The sequence below is a fragment of the Anabrus simplex genome, chromosome 2 (genome assembly GCF_040414725.1).
Source record: "Anabrus simplex isolate iqAnaSimp1 chromosome 2, ASM4041472v1, whole genome shotgun sequence".
In the NCBI taxonomy this organism is placed as follows: domain Eukaryota; kingdom Metazoa; phylum Arthropoda; class Insecta; order Orthoptera; family Tettigoniidae; genus Anabrus; species Anabrus simplex.
This window is the reverse complement of record NC_090266.1, coordinates 856,956,328-856,971,723: the sequence shown is the minus strand read 5'-3', so window position 1 is coordinate 856,971,723 and position 15,396 is coordinate 856,956,328. Positions and strand designations below refer to the sequence as shown.

At 40.6% G+C, this 15,396-nt stretch overlaps 1 protein-coding gene across 1 annotated transcript in view; it reads left to right on the top strand.

Annotated features, from left to right (window-relative positions):
* Positions 1-15,396, top strand: part of LOC136863716 (uncharacterized) — a 769,999-nt gene that overhangs the window by 646,846 nt on the left and 107,757 nt on the right. The window contains exons 7-9 of the mRNA XM_067140074.2: positions 3,182-3,190; positions 9,821-10,060; positions 14,525-14,653. Of these exons, the coding sequence (XP_066996175.2) occupies positions 3,182-3,190; positions 9,821-10,060; positions 14,525-14,653 (378 nt within the window). The remainder of the gene's footprint in view (positions 1-3,181; positions 3,191-9,820; positions 10,061-14,524; positions 14,654-15,396) is intronic.

Below are 15,396 nucleotides of genomic sequence, written 5' to 3'. Positions count from 1 at the left end.
AAAATTTGAAAACAATTGTTTAGGCTATCGTCTCCCGTGCCTAAAGCTCAGGAACCGAAATCCGCCACAATCTGTTCATGTTAGGTGTGTTTAAGTGCGATTGCCACGGTCTATAGCTTTAGTGGCTCGTGAAATGACCCTTCTATCGGACAAAACTACAGTACTTCACAGCTTCTTAATATATCCAATTACTGAAGAGGTGAGCATGGTGTTATTGTTAGAACATATACATTCTGGAAGAATAATTTGTTTTATTTTAGCTGATATATTGTATATGAAACCTGATTCCATATCACATTTCGATTTTAACTCCACGTCCTTACGTTTATGTAGGGCCAACAAGCAATCCAGGGGAAAGGCTGAATGTCTTTTTTAACACCACACACAGATCCTATTGAAAATTCCACTTGAAATATCCGGTATTCGAATACCGGCTACTCGATCGGTGGAGAACGGTAAATAATAGTACATTGTGCAACACGCCTATAATGGCATTAATTAAGACACAAGTATGTTTATAAAACGAGCGAAGCGAGTTTTACATTTTCCATACAAGTGTCCTAATTACCATTATAGGCGAGTTGCTTACGACTGTTTATGCTGCACGATAATTATAACTATTTTTCAAATATTCATAAATTTCTGTCGAGATGTCGCTTTACAGTTGAGTTTACTGAAAAGAGCGCAGAGCGCATGCGCTGGGTTATTGATTTTCCGTGAGTGGATCACAGACCTTCACAATTTCGTACGTTTTCAAACTTTGGATAGAAGGTTATCATAACCTAGCTATACTTCAAATACAGATTGTTTATTGTTCAGTTGGTGAAGTGAATTTGCGGGAATGTGCCGTGTGGTTGTGGAATATTGGAAGTAGAAGGTGCATTGATGTTAGTATGTGTGTCCAACATATGTGATTTTGCTGTATGTTTGAGTCATCAGTCCATAGACTGGCTTGATGCAGCCCTCCATGCCACCCTATCCTGTGCTAACCTTTTCATTTCTACGTAACTATTGCATCCCACATCTACTCTAATCTGTTTGTCATATTCATACTTTGGTCTACCCCTACCGTTCTTACCACCTACACTTCCTTCAAAAACCAACTGAACAAGTCCTGGGTGTCTTAAGATGTGTCCTATCATTCTATCTCTTCTTCTCGTCAAATTTAGCCAAATCGATCTCCTCTCACCAATTCGATTCAGTATCTCTTCATTCGTGATTCGATCTATCCATCTCACCTTCAGCATTCTTCTGTAACACCACATTTCAAAAGCTTCTATTCTCTTTCTTTCTGAGCTAGTTATCGTCCATGTTTCACTTCCATACAATGCCACGCTCCACACGAAAGTCTTCAAAAACATCTTTCTAATTCCGATATCAATGTTTGAAGTGAGCAAATTTCTTTTCTTAAGAAAGCTCTTCCTTGCTTGTGCTAGTCTGCATTTTATGTCCTCCTTACTTCTGCCATCGTTAGTTACTTTACTACCCAAGTAACAATATTCATCTACTTCCTTTAAGACTTTGTTTCCTAATCTAATATTTCCTACATCACCTGCCTTCGTTCGACTGCACTCCATTACTTTTGTTTTGGACTTATTTATTTTCATCTTGTACTCCTTACCCAAGACTTCATCCATACCATTCAGCAACTTCTCGAGATCTTCTGCAGTCTCAGACAAAATAACAATATCATCGGCAAATCTCAAGGTTTTGATTTCCTCTCCTTGGACTGTGATTCCCTTTCCAAATTTCTCTTTGATTTCCTTTACTGCCTGTTCTATGTAAACATTGAAAAGGAGAGGGGACAAACTGCAGCCTTGCCTCACTCCTTTCTGGATTGCTGCTTCTTTTTCAAAGCCCTCGATTCTTATCACTGCAGACTGATTTTTATACAGGTTGTAGATAATTCTTCGTTCTCGGTATCTGATCCCTATCATCCTCAGAATCATAAATAGCTTGTTCCAATCAACATTATCGAATGCCTTTTCTAGATCTACGAATGCCATGTACGTGGGCTTGTCCTCCTTGATTCAATCCTCTAAGATCAGACGTAAAGTCAGGATTGCTTCACGTGTTCCTACATTTCTCCTGAAGCAAAATTGATCTTCTCCCAACTCAGCTTCAACTTGTTTTTCCATTCTTCTGTAAATAATACGTGTTAAAATTTTGCAGGCATGAGATACTAAACTAATGGTGCGGTAGTTTTCACACCTGTCAGCACCGGCTTTCTTGGGAATAGGTATGACAACATTCTGCCGAAAATCGAATGGGACTTCTCCTGTATCATACATCCTGCACACTAAATGAAATAACCTTACCATGCTGGTTTCTCCTAAGGCAGTCAGTAGTTCAAAGGGAATATCATCAATTCCAGGTGCCTTGTTCCTATTTAGGTCACTCACAGCTCTGTCAAACTCTGACCTCAAAATTGGGTCTCCCATTTCATCAGCATCAACAGCCTCTTCTTGTTCCAGAACCAAATTATCTACATCGTTACCTTGATGCAACTGTTGGATATGCTCCTGCCATCTTTCTGCTTTGTCTTCTTTCCCTAGAAGTGGCTTTCCATCTGAGCTCTTAATATTCATGCACCTAGATTTCCTTTCTCCAAAGGTTTCCTTGATTTTCCTGTATGCAGCATCTACCTTTCCCAAGACCATACAGTCTTCGACATCCTTGCACTTCTCCTTCAGCCATTCTTCCTTAGCTACCTTGCACTTTCTATCCACTTGATTCTTTAATCGCCTGTATTCTTTTCTGCCCTCTTCATTTCTAGCATTCTTATATTTTCGTCGTTCATCAATCAGGTCTAGTATCTCCTGAGTTATCCACTGATTCTTAGTTGATCTTTTCTTCCTTCCTAACATTTCTTCAGCAGCCCTACTGACTTCATTTTTCATGACTCTCCACTCTTCCTCTATTGTGTTTCCTTCAGCCTTTTCATTTAGTCCTTGTGCAACATGTTCCTTGAAACAATCTCTCACACTCTTTTCTTTCAACTTGTCTAGATCCCATCTTTTTGCATTCTTTCCTTTCTTCAATTTCTTCAATTTCAGATGGCATTTCATGACCAACAAGTCGTGGTCAGAGTCCACGTCTGCTCCTGGGAAAGTTTTGCAATCCAACACCTGGTTTCTGAATCTCTGCCTAATCATAATGAAGTCTATTTGATACCTTCCAGTGTCTCCAGGTCTCGTCCAAGTATACAGCCGTCGTTTGTGGTGTTTAAACCAAGTATTGGCAAGGACTAGATTATGATCAGTGCAGAATTCAACCAGCCGACTTCCTCTTTCGTTCCTTTGTCCCAATCCGAATTCTCCTACTGTACTACCTTCTCTTCCTTGGCCTACCACTGCATTCCAGTCTCCCATCCAATTAGATTCTCGTCACCTTTTATATATTGAATTAAATCTTCTATCTCCTCATATATTCTTTCGATTTCTTCATCATCCGCTGAACTAGTAGGCATATAGACCTGCACTATTGTGGTGGGCATTGGTTTGGTGTCTATCTTGACAACAATAATTGTTTCACTATGCTGGTCGTAGTAGCTTATCCGCTGCCCTATTTTCTTATTCATTATTAAACCAACTTGTGCATTTCCCCTGTTTGATTTCGTGTTGATAATTCGGTAGTCGCCTGACCAAAAATCCTGTTCTTCCTGCCAACGTACTTCACTTATATCAACTACATCTAACTTTAGCCTATCCATCTCCCTTTTCAGATTCTCTAACCTATCACAACGTTTCAAACTTCTAACATTCCACGCTCCGACTCGCAGAATGTCAGTATCCTTCTTCCTGATGATCGCCCCCTCTCGTGTAGTCCCCACCCGGAGATCCGAATGGGGGACTAGTTTACCTCCGGAATATTTTACCCGGGAGGAAGCCATCATAAGTACATCATTCATACAGAGGGAGCTGCATGTCCTCGGGACGTAGTTACGGCTGTAATTTCCCGTTGATTTCAGCCGTGTAGCAGTATCAACACAGCTAAGCCATGTTGAGTATTATTACAAGGCCGTATCAGTCAATCATCTAGACTGTCGCCCTTGCAACTACCGAAAGGCTGCTACCCCCCTTTAGATGAACCATTCGTTAGTCTGGTCTCTCAACAGATACCCATCCGATATGGTTGCACCTGCGGCTCGGCTATCTGCATCATTGGGACACACAAGCCTCCCCACCGCGGCAAGGTCACATGGTTCGCAGAGGAGGGTGATTTTGCTATCCTTACCTAATTGGTCTAGTAGTTTTATCATAATGAAAATATGAACTCTGATTTCTGGAGAACCTATATAATAATGAAAATCTGAACTCTGATTGGTGGAGAACCTGTATCATAATTAAACTTGAACTATAATGAGCCTGATTAAGATTCAGTGTTCTGGCATATAATATTTATATGTCTGCGTCGTCAAGTACAACAAAAAGGAAAAGAAGTCTCTGGGATGGGTTTAAAGCAATTATTGAGGAATGTGAAAACAGGTTTGTACCTTTAAAGGTGGTAAGGAATGGTAAAGACCCAATTTATTGTAACAGAGAATACAGAGACTATGAAGGAGGTGCAGATTGGAAAGAAATAGAGTTAGAAAAGGCTGTTGAAGTAAGGAAAAAGTGAAAGTACTTATTAGAAAATTGAAACTAGCAAAGAAGTCAGCTAAGGATAACACGATGGCAAGCATAATTGGCAGTAATACAAATTTTAGTGAAAAATGGAAGGGTATGTATAGGTACTTTAAGGCAGAAACAGGTTCCAAGAAGGACATTCTAACAATCATTAATGAACAAGGGGAGTGTGTACGTGAGGATCTTCAAAAGGCAGAAGTATTCAGTCACCAGTATGTAAAGATTGTTGATTAAAAGAATAATGTCCAGATAGAGGAGGTGACTAATACTAAATAAGTATTAATATTTACCTATGATAACAATGACATTTACAATAAGGTATAAACGTTGAAAACTAGAGAAGCGGCTAGAATTGGTAAATTTCTGGGAATGTACTAAAGACAATGAGTTGGTATAGAGTACCATATCTGAAGTTCTTAACTGATTATTGTTTGCATGAAAGAGCTATACCAAACGAATGGAGAGTTGCTATAGTAGCCCCGTGTATAAAGAAAAGGGTGATAGACATAAAGCTGAAAATTATAGGCCAGTCAGTTTGACATGCGTTGCATGTAAGCTTTGGGAAAGCATTCTTTCTGAATATGTTAGACAATAACTGGTTCGATAGAAGAGAGTTCGGGTTTATGAAAGGTTATCCCACTGAAGCTCAACTTGTATGATTCCAGCAGGATATAGCAGATATCCTGGATTCAGGAGGTCAAATGGACTTTACCGCGATTGACCTGTCTAAAGCATTTGATAGGGTGAATCATGAGAGACTACTGGAAAAAATGAGTGCAGTTGGACTAGACAAAAGAGTGACTGAATGAGTTGCTATTTTTCTAGAAAATAGATCTTAGAGAATTAGAGTAGGCGAAGCTTTCTCTGACCCTGTAATAATTAAGAGGAGAATTCCTCAAGGCAGTATTATTGGGCCTTTATGTTTTATATATATAAATTATATGAGTAAAGAAGTGGAATCAGATATAAGTTTTTTTTGCGGATAATGTTATTCTGTATAGAGTAATCAATAAAATAAATAAACTAGCCAGTATTTACGTCGGACATTTCACCTTCGTCATCAGCCAGTAGCGTAGTCAGGATAGGCCGAAGAGGTGGGTTATAGTTACAGAATCATGGTAGAAGACAATGAAGGTGCATGCATGACTTGTCATTCCAAGGGTACTTATATAAATGAACTACAGATCTGTTGGTTGTAAATTATGTCTCTGAATGTTTATTTACTTTATTGTTTATTGTCAGTTTCTGTTCATTTTCTTTTTGTAAACATTCCATGGGGTAGGGTGTTCTAACCCCCCAGTAACCGACCCACGCCCCCTCGCCGGATACGCCCCTACCATCAGCTTCTGTCACGAAACAAACTGCTAATAAAAGATTGAATTCACTCCGAAGAGGCTCATATACCACATGCAGGCGCGGTGAGAGCGGCGCACGCTTTCAAATGAAGTAGAAGTACGTTCAATTGTTTGATACTTAACACAGTGGATTGTGGACTGTTATTGATTTTACGCACTTAATATTATGACTAATAGATCGTTTTAACAAACTACGAGGTGAGTTAAGAACAAACTCGCTTTGTTCCACAACCGGGTTGGGATTTGCGTACCGCTCTGAGCTCTTGTGTGTTGGCTGGACCCCGCACTCAACTTCAATGGGACTGTTGGGGTGAGAGCCAGTGAGCCTTGCCTGCGGCTTTGTTCCCGCTATTTGGCTATTAATAGCTTATATATTTTATTTTCATGATATGTATCAGTTTCGGTCTAAATATTCTTCTAAAATGACTCGGAAAAACACTATCAAAAGAGTAAAATAGGAAGTTACAAAGAGAAACGATAGGGATTGACCGGGAGAGACTAGAAAGGCAGAGGGATAATTAAAGGAAAAGATGTGTTAAACGAAAGGAAGAAGGAAATAAGGACAATAGAACTCCTGTCAAGAAAAGATCAAAATGCTCAAGGTACTAGACGGTGGGACAGTTCTTCGAAGTATTATGTGAGAAAATAACTTGCAACTGATGAATTTATAGGACAATTCTCCTTCAGAGTTACCTGTTCCATTTGTCACTCCCCAACACTTGTCTCACCCTGGGATTTTCATCAAATCGAAATCTTCAACTTCTTGCACTTGAACCATCCCGTCATACCACTGATCTGTCTTCAGATACTAAGAAAAATAGACTGCAAATAACAGGAAATAAAATAAGAGAGAATAAGATATGAAAGCTTTTGATGGAAGTTGAGAATCACTGAAAACAAATTAAAATTTTAAAACTTTATTGACAACAATAGCGTTGTTGTGTACCGTAATCTGTTTGGAGACCACTGCACACATAACCTTAATGGCGAGTACAGAAAAATATTTTATAAACTAACGTATCCACAAAGACGCACACGAGATAATGCCGGTTGGTACAATTATTTTACTGACATGTATTTACAGAACACACACATAACCTTCATCACTGTTGTCAAAACAAAACTCTCACATCACAAACCGCCATTTTACCCGGCAGAGGTCGCATGGTGAGTGAATCCCTCACTTCTCGAAATGAAGTGTTGTAATTGCCCAACCCATGTGCGCAGCTTCCCTCCCCTCAAGGTATTCCTTGACCAATCCCTTATCTTCCATGCAGGATGTTCAGTATGAGTTAGCCGTTCACTAGAGAAGAGTTATTTTTGTTCTTAGTATGCAGTGCGCTCGGTGAGGGATTTTCTCAGCACGCGACCACTAGTGTTACTGTTTTATTATAACTCGACAATGTATCTCTGGTGTATTGTTTTATTTGTTATTGTGTTCTTTCATTAGTGATTTACCGAGTTGTCAACATTGTGTAGTTATTCAATGGCTAATTCACAAGAATAGCGAATCCTGCAATGGATGGACGAAGTGGAACAGGAACTAAAGCAAGTAAGAAATACGATGGATGAAAATGATCCTTATGACAGTAAAAATGAGGGTGAGAGTGACCACGTGGAAAACAGTGATCATGATACTGATTCAGAGGTATCGGGAGAAGAGCTGGAAGAGGAGCAGCGTGTACCAGTACCTCGTTATATTGGAAAGGACAACTGCACGGTGTGGGGCATCCATTGTGCACCGATCACGTCAACCTCATCCTTAAGTTACCAGGCGTGAAAGGGAATGCCAAGTTTGTCAGATCACCACTTAAGTCCTGGAAATTTTTCTTTCCCTCTGAAACGTTACACGACATAGTCTCGATGACACACATTAAAAACTTTGTATAGTTTTATATTGTATTTATGTATCATTTGCATTTGTAAAATAAATACATTAGAAGTCCACTTCAAGATAATTATTAAACCAAAGAAAGGATAAACAATAAACAAAACCGATTTTAGTATTGGTTTTGAAGTGAGCGAAATGCTAATGACGCGACCACTTTTGTATCAGAATGACATCATAATTCTCAGACTAGAATATTATGCTGGAAACTAACACCGTGAATAATTTGTGAAATATTTTCGTTCATATTACGTGATGGGACATGTCCGTGAACACTTCCATAGCATTAACAGATGCATTTAAGTAAACTACTTATCACAATAACATAAAAATTACTGGGTGAGGGAAACCCTCAGACGCGACCATTTATGTGCCACCAACCACGCGACCACTGCCGGGTTAAAGACAACTGTCAATCGCTGCATATCGAGATGACAACATTGAAACACAAATAAAACAATTGACTGCTTAAAAGCATGTCGTCCACGTGATCATAAGTATAACCTTGCTACACCACGACTCTTCAACCAATAAATTCCAAACAACAACTTAACAGTAACTCTCAATAACTAACTTCCAAATCATAACTAACTTCACCGTCAAGATCGTCTCTTAATATAGGTGCCTGGCCAGGCTTCTAGAAAGTTACATTACAAAAAATATCTCCGTATACATTCTGGAGTGTCTAATACATAGGTTATAATGTATAGAATATTCTAAATCGTTCTCGTGCCTATTACCATTCTGGAAGTTACAGTGTGTTTTACAATTATTGACTACAATTTATATATACAGGTAAGAATAAATTATAATATTAATGTGTAGGTATTTACATTAACTAAACTGATGTAAATGTCTATGTACAACACATGTTTCATGACATAACCTCATACACAATACTATCATTCAATTACGTAAGTAATAATAGTACTAATACTAACTGTATGTAGATCACTGCATACAGGCTTCTAGAAAGTATAACCTTCTATCTACAAATAATAATAATAATAACCATAATCGTAAAATAATAATAATTCGTAAAGTAATAACGATAATAATAATAATAATAATAATAATAATAATAATAATAATAATCGTAAATATGTATTATTATTATTATTATTATTATTATTATTATTATTATTATTATTATTATTATTATTATTATTATTATTATTATTCGAGCTCGATATCGGCATTAGTTAACCATGGGTGAGAGAACATTGTTTTCAAGTTATACCTGTTATCAAACTTGCGCCAAAACACAGGTTTTTATTTCGTTTAATTTTTTGGGACTTTACATTGATGATATATCTGAGAACGGCTCGGCTAGAAATGCTATAATATATTGCTCAGAAACGAAAAGGATCTTTAAATCAAGAGGTTCCTTTCAGACCAGCATGGAAGTCTTATTCATTTTCATATTATCTGTAACGCTGTTTGCTATACACAATTTAGGGGAGATAGTTATGGTTAAAGTTACTGCTGGCTTTCTATCTACCCTGACGACTGAAGTTCGAAACCTAGTGACCCCACTGTAGAATGTTCACCTAAAACTCACGTGAAGCCAGGAATGGTATCTAGCCTCAAATCCCCGACCAAGACCCAAGTAAAACCTGGGTGCTACATCGACCCCAGGATGTCATTGACTGAGCGGGGTGTCTGAGCAGTACGTGTTCATGTCATTGTATTCGGGAGATGGCTGGTTAAAATCTCCACCATCACCAGCCTTGAAAATGGTACGCCATGGTTTCCTATTTCACACAAGGCAAATGCCGGGACTGTGTTTTAATTAAGGACGTGGCCGCTTCCTTCCCAGTACTACCAAAATAAAAGGTGGCATTGAGAACCAACCTGTTCATGTGCGATTACAGTTTATATTGAGTCTTGAATTACTTCGTGTAACACATTATTTCTTTTGTATTCTCTTAAAGTGCGTGTTGTTTCAGATACTTGATCGCGTTCAAAAATCTCCTCCGTTCCATCGAGAATATGGGAATCGCCATGGTGTACGGCATCAACTTCTTTGCAAGAGGGTCTCTAAAGGGCAATAACTACATCAGCTATGTTCGACATGAGGCCCTTGGCAACGACCTCCTCAACAGCTCCTTCAACTATGTGCCCAAACTCAAGAAATCCTACCGTCAGCTGACACGTGATATGAAGGACTACGGCTACGTCAAGATGAGGTGAGTTATTATCAACCGGCATTGCGTTGCCATGCCAGTGACGGCTAATGTTTGAAATGTAATTCCACGAAGACGAAAAAATGTTTTAACCGAAAGGTAGTTAAAAAAACCTCCCTCCTCTTCTAACTCACCCCGGTGCTAAGGTAATTAAAATTATCTGTGATACTTCAATTTAATCCTGAAGCAGTGTTGCCAAACCATACATCTTTTCTCCGCTAAATTTTAGTTGAAAATCCGCTAAATTATGCTAAATTTCGAACTGAAGCAAAATAGCATATACTAGGTGTTTTAATAAAAGAGATTAACTCAACACTCACCAGTTTCAGAACAGGACTTCATTATCTTCTCCTCCCTGCACTGTATGCTCTGAAGCAGATGTTTCATATGAAGCCACATGGTAATATTCTTTTTCAAGATATATTCACAGCAGCAAAGAACATACGAAAATTTCAAATCTATTTGGAAAGTTATTTTGTCTTTCATTACTGTTTTTATTGTTTTTGGTAAGTGCGGAAAACAATAATGTCAAATAATTTCGCAATTATATTGCACTGCCAATAGATGCACCGCCCGTGTTTGGGATCACTGGGGAGCTCAACAGACTAGTCTTTTAAAGTTTAATTATTTAACCACTTTTTACGAAATACACTGACTAACAGTGACAATGCAACGCCAAGGAGGAGTGGTTCGAAAGGGATGAAAGTTGGGGAAAAAACAGAGACGGCACGGACGAATAATTGATGTTTATTTCAAACCGATATGCAGGTTACACAATGCGCACGGCATCGACTCAGTAGGATGTAGGACCACCGCGAGCGGCGATGCACGCAGAAACACGTCGAGGTACAGAGTCAATAAGAGTGCGGATGGTGTCCTGAGGGATGGTTCTCCATTCTCTGTCAACCATTTGCCACAGTTGGTCGTCCGTACGAGGCTGGGGCAGAGTTTGCAAACGGCGTCCAATGAGATCCCACACGTGTTCGATTGGTGAGAGATCCGGAGAGTACGCTGGCCACGGAAGCATCTGTACACCTCGTAGAGCCTGTTGGGAGATGCGAGCAGTGTGTGAGCGGGCATTATCCTGCTTAAACAGAGCATTGGGCAGCCCCTGAAGGTACGGGAGTGCCACCGGCCGCAGCACATGCTGCACGTAGCGGTGGGCATTTAACGTGCCTTGAATACGCACTAGAGGTGACGTGGAATCATACGCAATAGCGCCCCAAACCATGATGCCGCGTTGTCTAGCGGTAGGGCGCTCCACAGTTACTGCCGGATTTGACCTTTCTCCACGCCGGCGCCACACTCGTCTGCGGTGACTATCACTGACAGAACAGAAGCGTGACTCATCGGAGAACACGACGTTCCGCCATTCCCTCATCCAAGTCGCTCTAGCCCGGCACCATGCCAGGCGTGCACGTCTATGCTGTGGAGTCAATGGTAGTCTTCTGAGCGGACGCCGGGAGTGAAGGCCTCCTTCAACCAATCGACGGGAAATTGTTCTGGTCGATATTGGAACAGCCAGGGTGTCTTGCACATGCTGAAGAATGGCGGTTGACGTGGCGTGCGGGGCTGCCACCGCTTGGCGGCGGATGCGCCGATCCTCGCGTGCTGACGTCACTCGGGCTGCGCCTGGACCCCTCGCACGTGCCACATGTCCCTGCGCCAACAATCTTCGCCACAGGCGCTGCACCGTGACACATCCCTATGGGTATCGGCTGCGATTTGACGAAGCGACCAACCTGCCCTTCTCAGCCCGATCACCATACCCCTCGTAAAGTCGTCTGTCTGCTGGAAATGCCTCCGTTGACGGCGGCCTGGCATTCTTAGCTATACACGTGTCCTGTGGCACACGACAACACGTTCTACAATGACTGTCGGCTGAGAAATCACGGTACGAAGTGGGCCATTCGCCAACGCCGTGTCCCATTTATCGTTCGCTACGTGCGCAGCACAGCGGCGCATTTCACATCATGAGCATACCTCAGTGACGTCAGTCTACCCTGCAATTGGCATAAAGTTCTGACCACTCCTTCTTTGTGTTGCATTTGCTCTGTCAGTCAGTGTATCTGAATACTTTTTAACCTTTTCGTTCGACGTATTGACGTACCAAGAATAACCTGATGTCAAAAGAAACATGTTATCAAACACGATACTACCCGGCTCATCAAGAGTACAGTAACGATTGTAACAAATTCAGACTGAGGCTGTGGGCCAGAGCTGGTCTAGAAAAGGAGTGGTAGTATGCAGCATAAGTTCAATACAACATGATTAAGTAGACTATTACACCGTAGTAAGTTCTGTATTATTTTTTATTTTCCTGCTGAAAGGCGATATTGTTACCGCTGAAAAGCGCTAAAGTAAGTTCAGATATCCGTCAAAAAATCCGCTGTCCGCTAAATGTAAAATTTTTCCGCTGTTCCATTTAAAAATCCGCCAAATTTGGTGGAAAATCCGCCGAGTTGGCAACACTGCAGGAGTGGTCTACTACCTAGATTCTTGACCTCTGTGCTGAAGGCTGCGTGTTCGAATTGAATTACAGTCGGTTGTCATTTAAGAGCGCTTAAATTAGACGGATTCGAGTCTGTAGATTTATTAGTCCGGTAAAGATCTCCAAACCTTCCGAAAATTTTGGCTCTCTGGTGCCCATGAAGAGTAATCTTAATTTAAGGGACATTTCACACATTATTATTATTATTATTATTATTATTATTATTATTATTATTATTATTATTATTATTATTATATTTTCTTTTCGGAAAGTGTCCCACTTACGTTCTGTGAAGAGAATATCTCCTCTGTTGTGAACTCCTGAATATTTTAGCTTTATTAAATAACATATTTACCTCATACACAGGATCAAGAATATTTCTATAGTTTTACGTAATATTAACTGTAATAGACAAAAAGCCTTGAGCCTGAACTGAAATATTACTTCGAAAAATTTCACACAGGTTGATCAGGATTCAAACCCTGGTCACCGTGTTGAAAACAGCATCATCATGCTCTCGTGTTCTTATCTCAGTCAAATACTGTAATTCTCCTCGTAACAAGAACCAAAAGCACAGGTTCCCATTAGATTTCAATCTTCATTATCAAGGTAACTGAAAGGCTTCCTCTCGAACCGAGGTGATCAGTCCCCCTAGGTGGCTATATATTGAACACCAGTTTGTAATTTATTACATGACAATGGATACGCAGGGAATTAGAAATATCGGCAACTTCCTACACAACGTGCATCAAACTACGACATGGCTCCACCCGCGCGATGGGCATATATACAGATGTGCAAAACCATGTAGACTTCAAAATCGTCTCTCTCTACCTCAAAAGGTGAAATTCATCGGAGGCATATCAGGACGAAGCATCTTGTATCTTTTTTTTTTTTTTTTTTTTGCTAGTGGCTTTACGTCGCACCGACACAGATAGGTCTTATGGCGACAATGGGGTAGGATAGGAAGCGGCCGTGGCCCTAATTAAGATACAGCACCAGCACTTGCCTGATGTGGAAATGGGAAACCACGGAAAACCATCTTCAGGGCTGCCGACAGTGGGATTCGAACCCACAATCTCCCGGATGCAAGCTCACAGCCGCGCGCCTCTAACCGCAAGGCCAAGTCACCCAGTCTTGTATCTTTGAAGATTAATATCATTTACATCATCTTCAATACCAAGTGGACCAGTAAAGAGCCAAAACAGTCGATGTTTCGAGTTTTAAAATAAATAAATAAATAACTATATTTGAAAATAAAGCCATGAAATTTATCAGCATGATTGTATGAATGAAGAACACAAACACCCAATCCCCGCGCCAGAAGAATTAATTAAATGCAGTTAAAATCCCTGACCCGAGCGGGAATCGAACCCGGTGCTCTCTGAAGCGGAGGCCTTGTGCTGATCACTCAACCAAGGAGCTGGAGGATTACTGTTTCTTTTTGCTTTACGTCGCACCGACACAGATAGGTCTTATGGCGACGATGGGACAGGGAAGGGCTAGGAGTGGGAAGGAAGCGGCCGTGGCCTTAATTAAGGTACAGCCCCAGCATTTGCGTGGTGTGAAAATGGGAAACCACGGAAAGCCATCTTCAGGGCTGCCGATAATGGGGTTCGAACCTACTATCTCCCGAATACTGGCCGTACTTAAGCGACTGCAGCTATCGAGCTCGAGGATTACTGTTATTATTATTATTATTATTATTATTATTATTATTATTATTATTATTATTATTATTATTATTATTATTATTATTATTCAGGAAAATAGTGTGTATTTATATGTTAACTACAAAAGAAGTACTGTATAGCTGTATAACATATATTATTCCTTATAATGAGAAATGTAGATATGATAGATTTTAAGAAATAAAATCAAAATATTTCCCTCAGCTGTTTGTCATAGGATGACACAGCTGGATAACATTCTTGTACGATGCACCACCCATACATTCAAAATGTTTCTTGTTACAGGAAGGATGAAATCCTCCAAAATCACAGCCAGGAACCAAGTGTCAACGAAGCCATACGCTATTTCGACAACATGGCATCGTATGTGGACGAGCTGCGTAAACTGCAACGTGAGTTAAGAGTATCTATTAGGTAAGTGGATTATATCCTCCGAGTATTATGAACTTAATGACGGACAGTCATCATTGCCCTGCATTTAGCACTGTCGCCCAGGCGGCAGATTCTCGATCAATTGTTTGTGTAGTCTTTCTTTAAATCGTTTCAGAGATCTTGGAAATATATTTTACCTTGGTAAATTATTCCATTCCCTAACTCTTCTTCCCTGTCCGGCTCCATGTCTAAGTGGTTAGCGTGCTGGCCTTTGGTCACAGGGGTCTCGGCTTCGATTCCCGGTAGGGTCGGGAATTTTAACCATCATTGGTTAATTTCACTGGCACGGGGGCTGGGTATATGTGCCGTCTTCATCATCACTTCATCCTCATTATGTCGCGCAGTTTGCCTACGAGCGTCAAATCAAAAAACCTGCACCTGGCGAGCCGAACATGTCCTCGGAGACTCCCGGCACTCATTTACTAGAGCCCTGCATTGTCGCTTTTCGCTCGAGCATGAGCAAGGGATCAGTTCGCTGGCTAACGCACCGCTAGAGTGAGTGTACGAGGCTTTTTCGCCCGCCAGCGAACTGGGAGCAAGTGATGCTCGTGACAAGAAAGCAACACTCGTGGTGATACTTTCCTAATCAATATGGCACGGGGAAACTAAAGAGGTAGTGATGGAAAAAATGTGTAAGTCACGAATACAGTTTAAGGAAGCCAGTAGGCTTCAAAGGTGATGTGTGGGAAAAGTTTTCTATTGCAATTAATCACGTTGGTAAGCAG